Source organism: Hyperoodon ampullatus (genome assembly GCF_949752795.1).
Source record: "Hyperoodon ampullatus genome assembly, chromosome: 7".
In the NCBI taxonomy this organism is placed as follows: Eukaryota; Metazoa; Chordata; class Mammalia; order Artiodactyla; family Ziphiidae; genus Hyperoodon; species Hyperoodon ampullatus.
Genome location: NC_136920.1, coordinates 3,337,192 through 3,351,266, shown reverse-complemented (window position 1 = coordinate 3,351,266; position 14,075 = coordinate 3,337,192). Strand labels below are relative to the sequence as shown.

Below are 14,075 nucleotides of genomic sequence, written 5' to 3'. Positions count from 1 at the left end.
GAGCATGCTCTGGATGAGCAAACCACCCGGGCCCCGGGCTGTCCACACGCGGGCACGCGCCACTGGTGGGGCCCGCCCTCACAGAGGCCGCCGGACAGGGTAAGCAGCACCGTCCACGGCGCTGGACCGGCGCCCTGGAGGGGAGACACAGCTCTCCCGGCTGCCTCCCGACGGGCCAAGCATAAAGCCCAAGGTCCTCGGGAGCCGCTCGCAGGGCCGCGGGGGCTGCTGCCCAGCAGGGCTAACGCACCTGCTCCCTGGGCTCCCTCCAGTGAGCCGAGAAAGGAAACACAACTCTCAAAACGGCATTTTCCCCGACGAACGTCAAAGGACACGTTCTCAGGGCATCGTGCGTGAACAGGACGCTCACTCTAATGCGCTCACTAGTGAAAAACCTCTGAGGACAGCAGGAGGCAGGTCTGCCGGAAACCAGCGAGGGGCGCAGGACTATACGGCAGTCGTGCAAGAGACGGGTGACCACGTCTTCTAAATCCAAAGCCGAGGGGAGACGTGGGAGCTGACCGCGGACCCCAGACAACCATCCGACAGACAGTCTGGCTGACAGACACAGGCGTCTGGGTCAGCCTGCTCCCCAACGACAACAGTCCAGGGTCACGGATCTCGGGGAGCAGGTGCCCCAGGAGCTCACGCAGGGTACGGCCCTCAGGAGGGGACCCACCGCAGCGCTGGTGCTGGCCGGGGCGGGCTCGGGGCCCCCGTTGACGTCGGCGCTCCTCTCCCGCTTGGCCTCCTCCAGGTCGGTCACCGTGCTGGGGCCCTTCTTCTTCTTGAGCTTGGCCAGGATAGAAGACTCACGTTCTGGAAACGGAGGCATCTCCTCCAGGACAGTCGCCTGGGGGGAAAGGAGCCCTAGGTCAGTGCAGCACAAAGCCCCATGGCCTCCGGCCCCCAGAAAGGGCAGCCAAGGCGAGGCGGGGAGGGGAACAGAGCAGCGTGGCGCACCAGGATGTCGGTGCTGGCGACAGTGCTGAGCCGTAGGTACTCGACGGCGCGCTGCTGCAGCTCCACATCAGCGTTCTTCAGCTGGCTGTCACTGCGCAGCACGTCCTGGATGGTGCCCTTCACCTCCGGGAAGAGGTTCACGAACTTGATGTAAGTGGACAGGAGGAGCGCCCTGGTGGGGACGCTGCACAGGTGGAACTTGGAGTGCAGCAGGTGGAACTGGGTCAGGGGGCTGGGGGGGCACACATGGGGCACAGCGTCACCTCCACGCCCCACGCCCTGCCTGGCCCACCCCGCCTGAGCCTGACTCCCGTGTGTCCCCGCAGGACGGGGAGTGAGCGCGGAGTGATGCGGGGAGATGAGCCCACACTCAGCCAGAACCTGCACATTCCAGCTCCAGGCCGAGTCCAGGCTCCCTCTGAACAGTGCTGGCCATCGGCCACGCCTCCTTTCCCCCCAGAATCCCCATGTTCTGTACAGTCAACCAGAGTGGACACACCCTCGCCACGGGCTGTCCTGGGGAGCTCGGGACATCAGCTGGCCTCTACTAGGCCATCGGGTGAGAACCAGTGGGCACAGGCCCGGCACTGGACGTGGGACTCCCAGCCCCCAGGTGACTCACCTGGATCTCGGGTCTCCTGCTATCAAGTTCCCAAACTCCCCTAGGATGTAGCCACCGACTTTGACCAGGTTCTCATGGCACGCTGGGGCCTGCAGCGCCTACGGAAGAGCACGCGCGATGAGCCTGGTGCCCAGGCAGAGGAGGCACCAGTAGCGCTCGGCCTCCGGAGAGAGCCACCGAGCCGCGTGACGAGCCGGGAGAGTGGACTCAGGCTGCCTTCCCGGGGAGCCTGCTCTGCATGCGGCCGCAGCCCCCAGCCTCCTGAGCCCCTCCCGAATGCACGCCCCGCCCCATCCTCTCTGCTGGCCACTTCGGCAGAGGGATCGGTAGCAGGGGAGCCCCACGGGCAGGGCCACGGCCGATCCCACCCCTGGAACGAGAGCTCCTCCCAAAAACTGCCGCTTGGGCCCTGGGCAGGGGTGGGGGCACACGGCCCTCACCGACGGAGACCGCGAACCCACCGTGGAGGCCCCACGCTTGCTCTCGGACACACAGAGGCCCGCCCGAGGCCCCAGCCCAGGCAGCTTGCTCAGGAGGCCGCTCGCTGACTGAGAGCTTCACGCCCGGGGTCGCCGTGTTGAAATCAGGGAGAGAGGGCAGTGAGACTCCAACAGAGGCAGGAGCAGTGCCGGAGCCTGGCCTGCGGGAAGGCTGGCAGGGGCAGGGCGGGGCCACACCTCGAACACCGTCTTGGCGGCGTAGCCCTGCACGTCGTCCCGGTTGATGACGATCTGGATGACGCGGTACCACACCTCCTCACTCACGTAGTCTCCGGCGATGCGGATCAGGTTCAGGATGGTGTCCACGTACCACGTGTAGTCCACAGCGTACTTCTCCGCCAGGATGGCGACCTTCAGCACCTGCAGGGCACGGCCACTCAGGGAGGGCCTCAGAAGGGCCTGAACCCACGCCAAAGCGACCCCCACTTCTCAAAGGAGCCCGTAAGTCTAAGGTTCCAGGAACAGACGTGGAAGGACGTGTCGAGGGAGAACAGGCGAGACGGGCACAGCTGTGGGAGGCACAGCGCGCCCCGCCCGGCCCGCAGCCCAGGCAGCCCTGCTGGCAAAGCGCCGCCCGCGCTTGCTGGGCCTCCTGCTCCAACAGCCCTTCTCGCCAGCTCCCCAGGGCACCTGCTCTGGGCTGTGGAAAGCAGGCCATTCACCTCCCCCGGGTACAGCCTCCTCCTGCACCGAGCCTGCCCTGAGCAGCATCGGCCGCCAACCTGGAGCCCGGCTCCCCGCGCTGCCGCCCTCACGCCCACCTTCCCCAGCGTGACCTCCTGACCGCGCCCCAGAGCCCCCGTCCACCTGCTCTGCACACCCTCTGGCCTCCAAGTCGACCCTCCGTAACGACCCCAGAGCACCGTTCCAGAACACCCACCTCGTCACCACCCTCGACTTCGAGTCCTTCAAGCCCAGAGCTGGCCCCAAAGCTGGGCGCTGGGGGCCCCTCACTGCCACGCCGGCCTGTGTCCCCGCCGCGCCCGCCCCCCACGCACACCCTGCTCCCTCCTTGCTGAGCACCTGCCTCCCAGGACCTCGGCACGGAAGGGGGAGGGGGAGGGGGAGGAGGGGAGGGCCTCTGCAAAGTGATTCTGAAAGACTGGAAGGCTCCACAGAAGATGCTGATAAAAAAGCTAAAGCAAAGGCCTCTTTCATCCAGTATGTAGTAGATTCTCAACAAAGGCTGTAAGGAAGTACTTCAGCTGAGACACACAAGCATCGGTGCCGGTGACGACACAGAGGCCGCCAGAACTCACAATCTCTTCTCGGATAGAGTAGTCGGCCGTCTCCAAGTAGCTCAGCATCTCGGCCACGATCTGCTGGGCGTTGCTGCGGTCGCACATGGCGTAGAGGAGGTCCACGGCCCGCTGCCGCACGCTCACGTCCCGTTCCGTCTGGGGAACGAGCACAGAGCCAACAGCCACATGAAAGGAGCCTGGGCAGGGGACGGTGGCAGTCCGCTGTGACACATGCCCTCCCACGGTCCCGAGCTGGGTGGCTCAGGCACCACCACCTCCCCGCCGTCCCAATGCTCACTCGGAGCTCTCCCCACTCAGCACCCAAATGCAGGAGCCCAAGAACCCCTCACTTGCCAACCCACTGCCCCCCTCACTCCGGCACTCAGACCCCGCGGCTCTGGACCGGCCAAGATCACGATCACGCTCCATCCCCAGGGAGTGGGTCAGAGGCCGCCTGCTGTGTGGTCACAGACCGGCCCCTTCCACGTCGCCTGAGAGCCTGTCCCCGTGCTGGCTCCCAGCCCCACCCCAGACCCTCAGAAACAAGAGCACAGCTGCTCCCCAGCACAGGACAGCATGAGAGGCGCTGCCACGGGCCCAGCCACAGGCACGGCAAGAGCAAGTCTTTCTGATCCAGGCAGTGACTGAAAGAGATGCCAAAACCACCCAGGAGGAATTCGAAACACCAGAAAGCGAAATTCCAAACCTTTGTACGGCCTCTTGTTCAAAACACACACCAAAAATGTCTATTAAATACACGCAAACCCAAAGGAACAGGGTCAGACGTGTTCTCAGCAGTAAGCCCGGGACCAAGACAGTGGGTTCTGTAGCTTCCCCTCCTGCCTTCAGTTTTCTAACATGTAGGAACGCAGTGGATGTGGCTGTGTCTGACCCTGAGGAACCAACCCTCATTAGAGCAGAAGACCTCAGCTTGGCTCTTCCAGCTCTGGAATTTCAATTCCCTGAAACAAGCAAATATTTTTCTGCAAGGAGTGAGTTTTCTCGGAGACATGGACAAAATATTTCAGCCTTCTACCAAAAAGAACAGTTTCTGTTGATCCCAATTTTTATTGCGACTCTGCTCACACGCCAGGCCCAGCGGGAGATGCCCCGTGTGGTCATGGTCTCTTGCGGGCAGAGCGCAGAACCGCCCAGGGACGCACGCAGCCCGCCAGATCGCCCGGGGCCTGAGCGCACGGCCCCAAGTGACCGCGGGACCCCACCGGTAGCTCACGAGTGACAGCATGAGTGACACAGGGACAAGGTGCCCCCGTGGCCAGGCAGCCCCCCGAAGAGCACACTTGCCTTCAGGGCATTGATGACCGTCTCGATGTGTGTCTTCACAGCCTCATGGGAGAACTCGGAGCTGGCCAGCGTGCACATGCTCTCCAGGGCCAGGTAGCGCAGGTTGGTCTCCCGGTGCTGCAGGAACTGGCCCAGCTGGTTACAGGCGCGGACCAGCAGGTTCGGCTCGCTGTGCGGACAGGAGGGGTGGGTGGGCAGGGGTCCCCCACTCAGCCTAGGCCGTGCCACATTCACGGCCACCACGGCCGCCCGGGACGCAAGACCTGACGCTCACCCTAGTTGGTACCACACGAGGACCTGCGCCTTGCGTCCCCCAGAACACTTCTGAGTGCATGTGCAGAACCCCTGACTCCAGAGGGTCGAGGGCAGCTGAGACCCCGAGCCTCCACGCCAAGCTGGGGGGGGCGGGGGCGGCAGAGGGACCCGGCTTTCACCAAGCCTCAGCCAGGGGTGGGCTCTCAACCACAGAACCCGCTTGGCTGACAGCCGGACGAAAGCCGCGACACCGAGAGACAGATGCACAGACAAAGATGCTATAACAGAGGTTACTGGCTATTTAAGTACCGAGTACATGAAACTCGGCGTAAGTCTCTGCTCGCTCTTTACTCTGCCCTCTGAACAGTTAACAAGGAAAGGAGGCCGCTCCGAGAGGGAGAGTCTTGTCACTGGTGCTCAACCCTGTGGACCGCAGAGCTCAGGCAGCTGCACCCGGCGGAAGCCCTGCAGGAAGGCGGGGCCACAGGAGCACCCCCCACGCCCTCCCCTCCCCCTCCCCTCCCCGTGCCACCTCCACACGCTTTCCCACCACAGCCTCGGACCAACAAAGCCTACAGGACACACGTGCTCACGCCGCACTCCCAGGTGGCCCTGGGAGCAGCGGGTCGGGCAGGACGCCCAAAAGAAGCAGGGCAGCCGTCTGGGGGAAGTGAGACCACGGCAGTCACGCTCACGGCGGGCAGGGTCTGAAGCCAGAGTGCGCGCGGGGCAGCTCCCAGCACCGCGCCCTCAGGCCCGCCAGGGAGGGTGGCGCCGGGGACCAGGCCGCGGGGGCCCACCTGTCGTGGTGGATGATGAGGCTGATGGCCTCGAAGAGCACGGCGTTCTTGGCGTTGGAGTGCTGCACCTTCTTGGACTTGGGCGGCTCCTGGGCTTTGTTCAGAATCGTCTCCAGGCACTCGGTCAGGCGGCCTCGCACTGCAGGGTCTTCTGGGCGAGACAGACAGACGTTGGCCTGGCTCCCCTTGGCCCACACGGCCGCCCCGCCTGAGTATTGGTACCCCTCATCTCACAACCCCAAAACGAAGGGCGAGGACCCCTACTAAAACCGTGTGGCTGCTTAAAATAAGAGGATTTGACAGCCAAGGTAACTACACATACATTTTAACACAAATAACATACCCAAGTTTTTGCTGAAACATCGATTACATAAGTCAAGGAAACTAACATCTCAGAGATGTGGACAAAACACATGATGTGCAAGTTTGAGGGAAGTGGGGGGGCAAAAGGTTGTTTCCTCTGCCTGCTGTTACCAATAGAAATAGAGAGAACACTCTGAAGAGCAATGAGATGAGAAAGAAAAAGTTTAAGTTCTAGTCAAACCAGAAGAAAAGAAATACTGGACCAAACAAGGGCTAAGAAAGCAATAAAACTACCAGAACTCCAGAAACTGTGGCAGCGCATCTAAGGCACCTGCCCCACCACCAGCTGCTCAGGGAGGGCGGGCCCTGGGCACCTGAGCGGATGGAGGGCAGGGCCCCCAGAGCCGCCCCGGGGTTGGGGGCAGGGGCCTGAAAGGAGGAGGAGGGTGATGAGATTCACCCCCATCGGGGGTCGGAGTCACCCCAGGTCTCGGAATAAAGGAGGCAGAGGTCAGTTCCACAGAGAGAACTGCTGCCGCAGGGGAGACGGGGGCAGCCGGTGGGCGGGAGTGGGAGGCAACGGCGGGGTCCCGCTCCCACGCGAGGGCTCTGTCGCAGGGCATGCGGCTCACGCTTTACTATAGAACAGACTCAGAATGGAAAGTTACTGGAATTTAACAACGACATACCTTGTACAAACACAAATGAAGATTAAAATGTAAAGGTTACAACAACAAAACCATCTTTGTAGAGGCAATTTGGAAGTATTGAACACAAATTCTCTTGTGCATTCTTCAACCAGGAAATTCTATTTCTAGATACCTACCATACTAGTCAAATGTAACGTTTTAGAATAAAACACGAACATAACATCCGTGATGTGTACTTTAAGGTCACACAGATTGTTAACAACTTAGGATGCAAGGTTTCAAACAGTTTCCAGAATTATTCATAAAAGCAGAGATCACCCCGAGCCGTACCAAGATTGTGATTTCTCTACCAGCTGCTGGGGAAAGCCAAGAGCCATGGCAGCATCACAGAAAGATCCAGAGAACAAGAGCCAGCACCGGAGAGGACTTTAAAGATAGCAAACAAGAGACCTAACCCTAAAACGCTGCAGTAAACCCCTGCGGAGAGGCCCCTGCTGCACGGCTGTCACCTGGGGGCGGGTAGCACTGCAGCAGCCTCAGAAGTTTGACTGATAGCCAGGGAGCCGGGACGAAGTAGTACGTGTAATCCTGGAGATCTGTGGAGGCCGACGTCACGATCTGCAAAACAGCACAGGGGGATGAGACACTGCGGGCAGGTGTGCTGAGAGCGTGCGGCACACCTGTCTGTGTCTGAAGGGCAGGAGCACCACCGCCCAGGCCCCAGGAGGAGCCACTGCGCGATGACGCCCCTCCCCCGCGGGACACAAACCCTGGGCACCCGACCCTGGAGAGCGCAACAGCGACGCCGCCCTCGGTACAGAGTTCTCGGAGCCTAGACTGGGAAAGTGCATTAAACGCAGAAGGGAGGCCTTCGGTCCCCGGCCCTGCACCCACACTGGCCCTGCACCCACAATGCCCCGAGCACAGGCCCCACCGTGAGCTGCCCAGGCCCGAGAGCAAGCAGCCTCCCATCACGCTGCCACCCGCCTATCCCAGGCAGTCTGGGCAGGACAGACACCCCCTCAGCCTCCCGAACACGGGACTGTCCCTTAAGGCAGCACACGCCCCCCCAACACGCAGCCCGGCACCTCCCCACGTCCTGCGTCTGGGAGCTCGGAGCGGCTCCTGTCACAAAGCTCGCAGCGGCGAGCGACACTAGGTCGTGAGTGACCTGGGACGCGGCCACTCCTGCAGTGGGTGAACTCCAAGCCGTGTAAAGCACTGACGGGACCAGGAGAAGCGGGTGTGAGTGCACCAAGTGGAAGAAGGACCGCGCCACCGCGTGGACACAGCCGGCCAACAAAGGCTGCCTTTCGAACACGTCTCATGCAGCTAATGCCACACTTTTAGAGACAAACTTACAGCTTTAAATGCACACAGTGAGACAAATACAGAAACAAAAGCACTTAAGAATTCATCTCAAGGGTTCGGAAAAAGACTAGCAAATTAACCCAAAGAAAGTAGAGAAAACAATAAACATATAAGCAGAAAGTAATAAGGTAGAAAAATCAAAATAGGACCAACAAAGTCAAAAGAAATTCTTACACACCTGATGAGATTAATCAAGCAAAAAATGAAAAGGGCAAATATCCAGCATCAAAATGGAGAAGGGAGACCTCACTATGAAGCCGACACACAGAATAACTTCCGGCCAATATGTCTGAATATTTACACAAGTTAGCAAATGTCAAGAATTGAATTTGAATTGAATGCATAATTAGAAGTTGTCTCACAAAGAAAACCCTAAATTCAAATGGCTTCACCAGTTAATCAATGATAAAAATGTTAGCAAAGATATAGAAAGGAATTTCCTTAATGTGGCAAAGAGAAGGAACACTGACAAAACCAGCCTACGTCGTCGTACTTAACAGTGAAACATCGTAGACCTTTCCTTCGAGAGTAGAAACAAGACACCAATTATCTCTCATATTCAACACTGCCAGTGGAGGTCCGGATTGGAGCCATAAAGCAGAAAGTATAAACAAACATGGACTGGGAAATGAAAAAAACTGTCATTGTCCACAGACCACAGACCACATGACGGAATACAAAGAAGACCCAAAGCAATCCACGTATAAATTACCAAAATTAATAGGTGAGTTTGGCAAAATCGCCAACATCAAGAGCAATATACAAAAAACAACTGTGCAAACCAGCATACACTATTGTATAATAACATTTTTAGGGTACCACTGAGAATAGCATTTTTTAAATAAAGTATATAAAGACAAGTCAGATAAAAAATAAAAGAACCTCTACTCGAGAAGTTGAAACATTTTTGACAGAAATTAAAGACTAAGTAAATGGAGAGAAACACCATGGTCATAGATTGAAAATCTCAATACTACATAGATGTGAATTCTCCCAAAACTGACCTACAGATTAAAGGCAGCCCCAGTAGAATTCTGTTGAGTGGGGGAACACTGGCCCCACTAGACATCAAATTAACCCAAAGTCACACCACTGGTGCAAAGATGTACAGAGAAACCAACGGAGTGCAGCACAGACCCAGCCGCTGGTGTGGGTCCAAGGGGCAGCGCAGAGACTGCGGAGAGGAAGCAGCACTACACAGAGACACCTGTCCCAGGTGGATCGTCAACCCGCACGCGAGCCCTCAGAATAGGGAACAACTTCAGACATTTAAGGACACGAAGGCATTAACCATACAGGAAAGGATTAGTAAGTCTGACTATATTAAAATGTGGAATTTCTGATCATAGAAGACTCCTTAAGAGACTGAAATGGAAAGTTACAGAGCAGGACAAGATTTTTAAACACAGAGTAGGCTGAACCATACAAAGCTGGCATTTTTGTAGATCAATGATGGTTAAAAGTTGGCAATTTTGTTTGGTTCAACCCAATCTAACCAACAAAGTGCTCATATCTAAAATATATAAAGGGGACTTCCCTGGCAGTCCAGTGGATAAGACGCCTCACTTCCAGTGCTTCCACTGCAGGGGGCCCGGGTTCCATCCCTGGTCGGGAACTAAGATCCCACACGCCACATGACGTGGCCAAAAAAATAAGTAAATATAAATGTAAAAATAAATACAAGGGGCTTCCCTGGTGGCGCAGTGGTTGAGAGTCCGCCTGCCGATGCAGGGGACACGGGTTCGTGCCCCAGTCCGGGAAGATCCCACATGCCGCGGAGCGGCTGGGCCCGTAAGCCGTGGCCGCTGAGCCTGCGCGTCCAGAGCCTGTGCTCCGTAACGGGAGAGGCCACGGCAGTGAGAGGCCCGCGTACCGCAAATAAATAAATAAATAAACAAATAAATAAATAAATACAAAATTAAGGTAAATTAACAAAATAAAATAAGAACTTCTACAAAACAACAAAAAAGACAACGCCATGAGAAGATGGGTGAAAGACTGAACAGGCTCTTCACAAAAGTAGGTATTCAAAAAGCTAGTAGACGTGCAAAGCTGCCCCAGCTCGCAGATAATCAGGAAAGCGTAGACCAGATCACAACACGAGGTGGCCCCCGGCACTGGGCAGGGGGCAGGCCCGTCACAGTCACCTCCAGGGTGACGGCTAAGTGCTGGACAAGATGAGGCACAGGTGGGTGGGGCACAGACGCTGCACGGCAGCAGGGATCAACCATCGGCACTCGAAACAATTCGCCAACTTCACATGTCGAGCAAAGCAAGCCAACCACAAAACAACATATGCTGTGTGATCTTGTCACACAAAATTTAAAGTGCAGAGCTGAATGCAGTTTGAGGACGCTCCCTCCCTGTAGCGGGGCCAGGGGCTGAGCTGCTCTGCTCTGTGCACTTTGCCGCGCGAACAGGGCATTTCTGACAAAAAGGTCGAAAGAAAAGCCAATCAGCTATGAACCAAGACACGTTTCCACCCCTGAACTTACAAACGGACCCAAACATTTTGCATTCCAAAAAGTACATACATTAATTAAAGAAAATAATTAAGACCAAAACCCACCGAGTTCCGTTCCCCTCGACGGACTTACTCTGCTTAACCTGGAGACGGCCAGAGACACAGAGGTTTTAAACTCTTCCGGGTTCTTCTGTGCTAAGGTGGTGATGAGGCTGGCGGCGGCAGTCACCACGCCCTGAGAAGAGACACACACACATTTAGACACCAAAGCTCCTGACGACACCCTCTCATTTTAAACTCCTTTTCTAAACAGAACTTTAAACTCAGAAGAACAAAGGCAGAGGCAGCCCAGGGCCACCTCGGGCCCACTCTGAATAGCTCTCAATGTGCTTAGAAAGCAAGGTGCACACATAGGTTGTTTTCCTGTTCTAGTGTCTCTCTGAAAACTGGGAAATCCAGCACCCCTCTAGCCCAGACCCTGCCTCAGTGAAGGCCAGCGTGGGGCAGCAGCTCTGGGCCCCAAGCTCCACCCGCCCATCGTCTGCCTCTGCACTCGCTGCCCCGATCTAAATCATTCCGGGTGGACACATCGTGTTCAGACTCACATGAATCTTTACAACCCAAAACTGAGATCATGTAAAACAGCAACTGAAAAGCCCATTCTTCCCCATTTTGAAGAGTGGTCCAAGCCGTGTCTCTGCCTTCTGTCCTGGAAGCACCACCGGGCCTGGGCGAGACCCGACCCTCCCCACGGAGCCCCGCGGAACCCTGGCCTCAGCACACGGGGACCTTCCACGCAGCCCAAGGGAGTCTACTGTTGTCCTGGGACACTAGTGTTTACTCCCAGTAACTCACGTCTCCTGGAGGGAGATACGGGTTAGGTAGAGAAGGTCTCTTGCAAATATAAGAAAAGACAAAACGAATGACACCCATTGACAAAAACGGGTGTAAAGATGCAAACAATGCTCCCTCGAATCATCATATAATCCCTCCACTCCCTCCCCCACCCCCTCCTGAGCAGGTGGGAGAAGGTGGCAGAGTTTCTGCAGCCGAGGCGGGGTCAGGTCCAGCACCACGGCGACCTCATCAGAAGCCACCACTGTGCTATTCTTTCGTCTTTCTGATGGAAACGCGAAAGCCATGCTAAAGAAACGGATCTAAGTGGCCTCACTGTCCACATCTCAGTGGGCAATAAGGACCAAACACAGAGCTTTAACAAACAGGCATTTGCAACACGCAGATTCCGCAGGGCAGAGTCTCTTTCACCGTGGCTTCTGAGTGTTTGGGACACAGCCTGCTTCCCCAGGAAGGTTCACCTGCGGGATGAATCAGGCAACCTTCTGACAGAAGTCAGTTGGGGCTGGTTGGCTCCCGAGGTGCAGTTTCTCACCTTCCCTGCACGCCCGCAGGGTCTCTGCAGGAAGGCGGTGTGAGGACAGGGCTGGGGGCCCACGCAGCCATGGCTCTGCCGGCCCCCAGTCCCCCACCCCCGACCTGGGCCACCTCCTCTCCCGCCTCGGGACACCGCTCGGGCCGTGCATGACTAAGGGAGGGCCAGGCCTGGCGCACAGCTCTGCACATCACAGCCCCCCCGCCTCTTCCGCTGCTCTCGGAAGGGCTTGCTCCCTCTGGGTGGGCGAGCGACGCTCTTCCTGAGGTTTCCTGACCTTGAGACCAAAGAAGCCAAATCTCACGCCTTTGGTGGCAAAGTCAGGAGGTGTGCGACACAGAAGCCACAGCCCCGCGGAGGACAGAGAGCAGGTGCAGAGAGCAGCAGAGATGAAGGGAGAGCTGGCCGGTGGGCGTGGCCTCGCCCTGGGCTGGCTGAGACGCCCCCCCGACCTCGCCCAACGCAAGCCGGGCTCCTGTGGCCCAGAACCACAAAGGCACCAAGCAGCGCACCCGGCAACAGAGCCGGGTACGTGAAAATACAAAAGCAAACCAAACAGCCGGGCACAGAAGCATCAAAGGAGGAGAGCCTCCTGGCCGGCGAGAGACACGGCTCCGCCACACTGGAAAGCGCTCGGTGTGGACGTCGCTGGCCTTGGGCCTCGGCACCTGTCGGCGTGTGGCTGCAGAAAGCTCCCCCGACAAGGCAGGAGTGATGACAACTCCTGGTAAAATGCCACGAACCGTAACCACTGGGCCGCGTCCCCGCCACAGCTGGGCTCTGGACGGCCCTGCCCCGGCCCTGCCTTGCCGTCGGCTCCGGGTTCAAGCCCGGACCTGTGTGAAGCCATCCAACCTCTCTGAGCCTCAGTTTCCTCGTCTGCAAAACTGGAAAATGCCCCACGGCCTCCAGCCTGGCCTCCTGACTCCACGGCAGGGCCTGAACCCGAAGAGGTGGAGCATGGCCCGGCACGCGAGGCCCGCATGTGAACGCTGCGGCCCGAGGCCCCCGCCCCCGCAGCTCGACCTGCAGACGCCCCCTCCCCTCTGAGGAAGGGCTGCCCTGTGCAGACTCGAACGTTCCTGGTAAGCGTGGGAAACGACGGAGGGACAGCTCGCCGGGCAGTCCAACAGGCAAGCCGCCCAACCACCAGCTCTCGTCTCTGAGTCTACATATGCCAATGGGTTACTTTTCATTTAATCTTTAAGGGAAATTTCTCTTCTGGGAAACAAGGGAGTAACCAGCTAATGTGCTAACACCTATCAGCTCAGCAGGAAATTCTCTGTGGAACCTCGACTCTCTCGTTTGTACAACGGGATTCCGGCAGGACAAGGCCACTCTGTCCAGCGTCATTTCCTACTCGGCCCCGCCTCCCGGTGTCAGCGTGGACAAGGGTCCGTGACTCACGGCCAACCACAGCCACCGAATCGCTCCACATCTCCCTGCCCTGGCCTGCGACACGGGGAGGGCTCGGGCCTGGCTCGTGCACCAGCTATGTGCATTAGACAGCCTGCACGCCAGAGCCGGGGGGCTACAGGACAGCCCTCTGACAGCCTTAAACAGGGTGCAGACAGGCACGCCTTGTGAAGCCCTCAGTGGATGCGGTGTTTCCAGAAGATGCCGGGCTGTGCCTTGTTCGTCCCTGCAGCCGGCAAGCTGGAGACCCTCCAACGCCTGGTGACAGGGTGAGCCAGAGACCCGGTCTAGTCCACCCTGCCCCCAGGGCAGGGGCTCCCGGCCCCTAACCGCAGGCGCTCCCAGGCTCGATGGACGGGTCGTGGACGTCACCCCAAGCATCCCGGAAGGCACACGCAGCTGCTCACACCGCGCTGGCCCAAAAGAGGCTGCTCCACGGGAGGGGCTGCACACTGGCCCAGAGGCACCTACCAAATGCTGGTCATTGAGGAGGTGCACCACGCGGGACGTCCAGTCGCCCATGGGGACGAGGTCGGGAGACGTCCTGTACAAGCGCAGCAGGCACAGAGCGGCGCTCTGCTTCACGCTGTCCATGGTGTCTCTGAAAGACAGACAGCAGTCACTCCTGGGCACAGCCGGCGAGCCCGGCCCAGAGCCCACGGACAACACCCCCGAGTCACCACGGGAGCAGAGGTGCACCCGTGCGGGGACTGGAGGGACACTCAGGACAAGGCCGCTTCAAGCTCTCCACGCAACAAGCTCAGGCCCACCTCTCGCGATGGGTCTTGGTGGGGA

At 58.1% G+C, this 14,075-nt stretch overlaps 1 protein-coding gene across 2 annotated transcripts in view; it reads right to left on the bottom strand.

Moving 5' to 3' along the window:
* Positions 1–14,075, bottom strand: part of AP2A2 (adaptor related protein complex 2 subunit alpha 2) — a 64,721-nt gene that overhangs the window by 9,996 nt on the left and 40,650 nt on the right. For both annotated transcript variants that reach the window (XM_079707986.1, XM_079707987.1), the window contains exons 5-14: positions 13,752–13,881; positions 10,608–10,709; positions 7,149–7,257; positions 5,687–5,837; positions 4,632–4,800; positions 3,345–3,482; positions 2,263–2,445; positions 1,586–1,683; positions 964–1,195; positions 680–853 (exon numbers count right to left, since the gene is read on the bottom strand). In XM_079707986.1, coding sequence (XP_079564112.1) covers positions 680–853; positions 964–1,195; positions 1,586–1,683; positions 2,263–2,445; positions 3,345–3,482; positions 4,632–4,800; positions 5,687–5,837; positions 7,149–7,257; positions 10,608–10,709; positions 13,752–13,881 — 1,486 coding nt within the window. The remainder of the gene's footprint in view (positions 1–679; positions 854–963; positions 1,196–1,585; positions 1,684–2,262; positions 2,446–3,344; positions 3,483–4,631; positions 4,801–5,686; positions 5,838–7,148; positions 7,258–10,607; positions 10,710–13,751; positions 13,882–14,075) is intronic.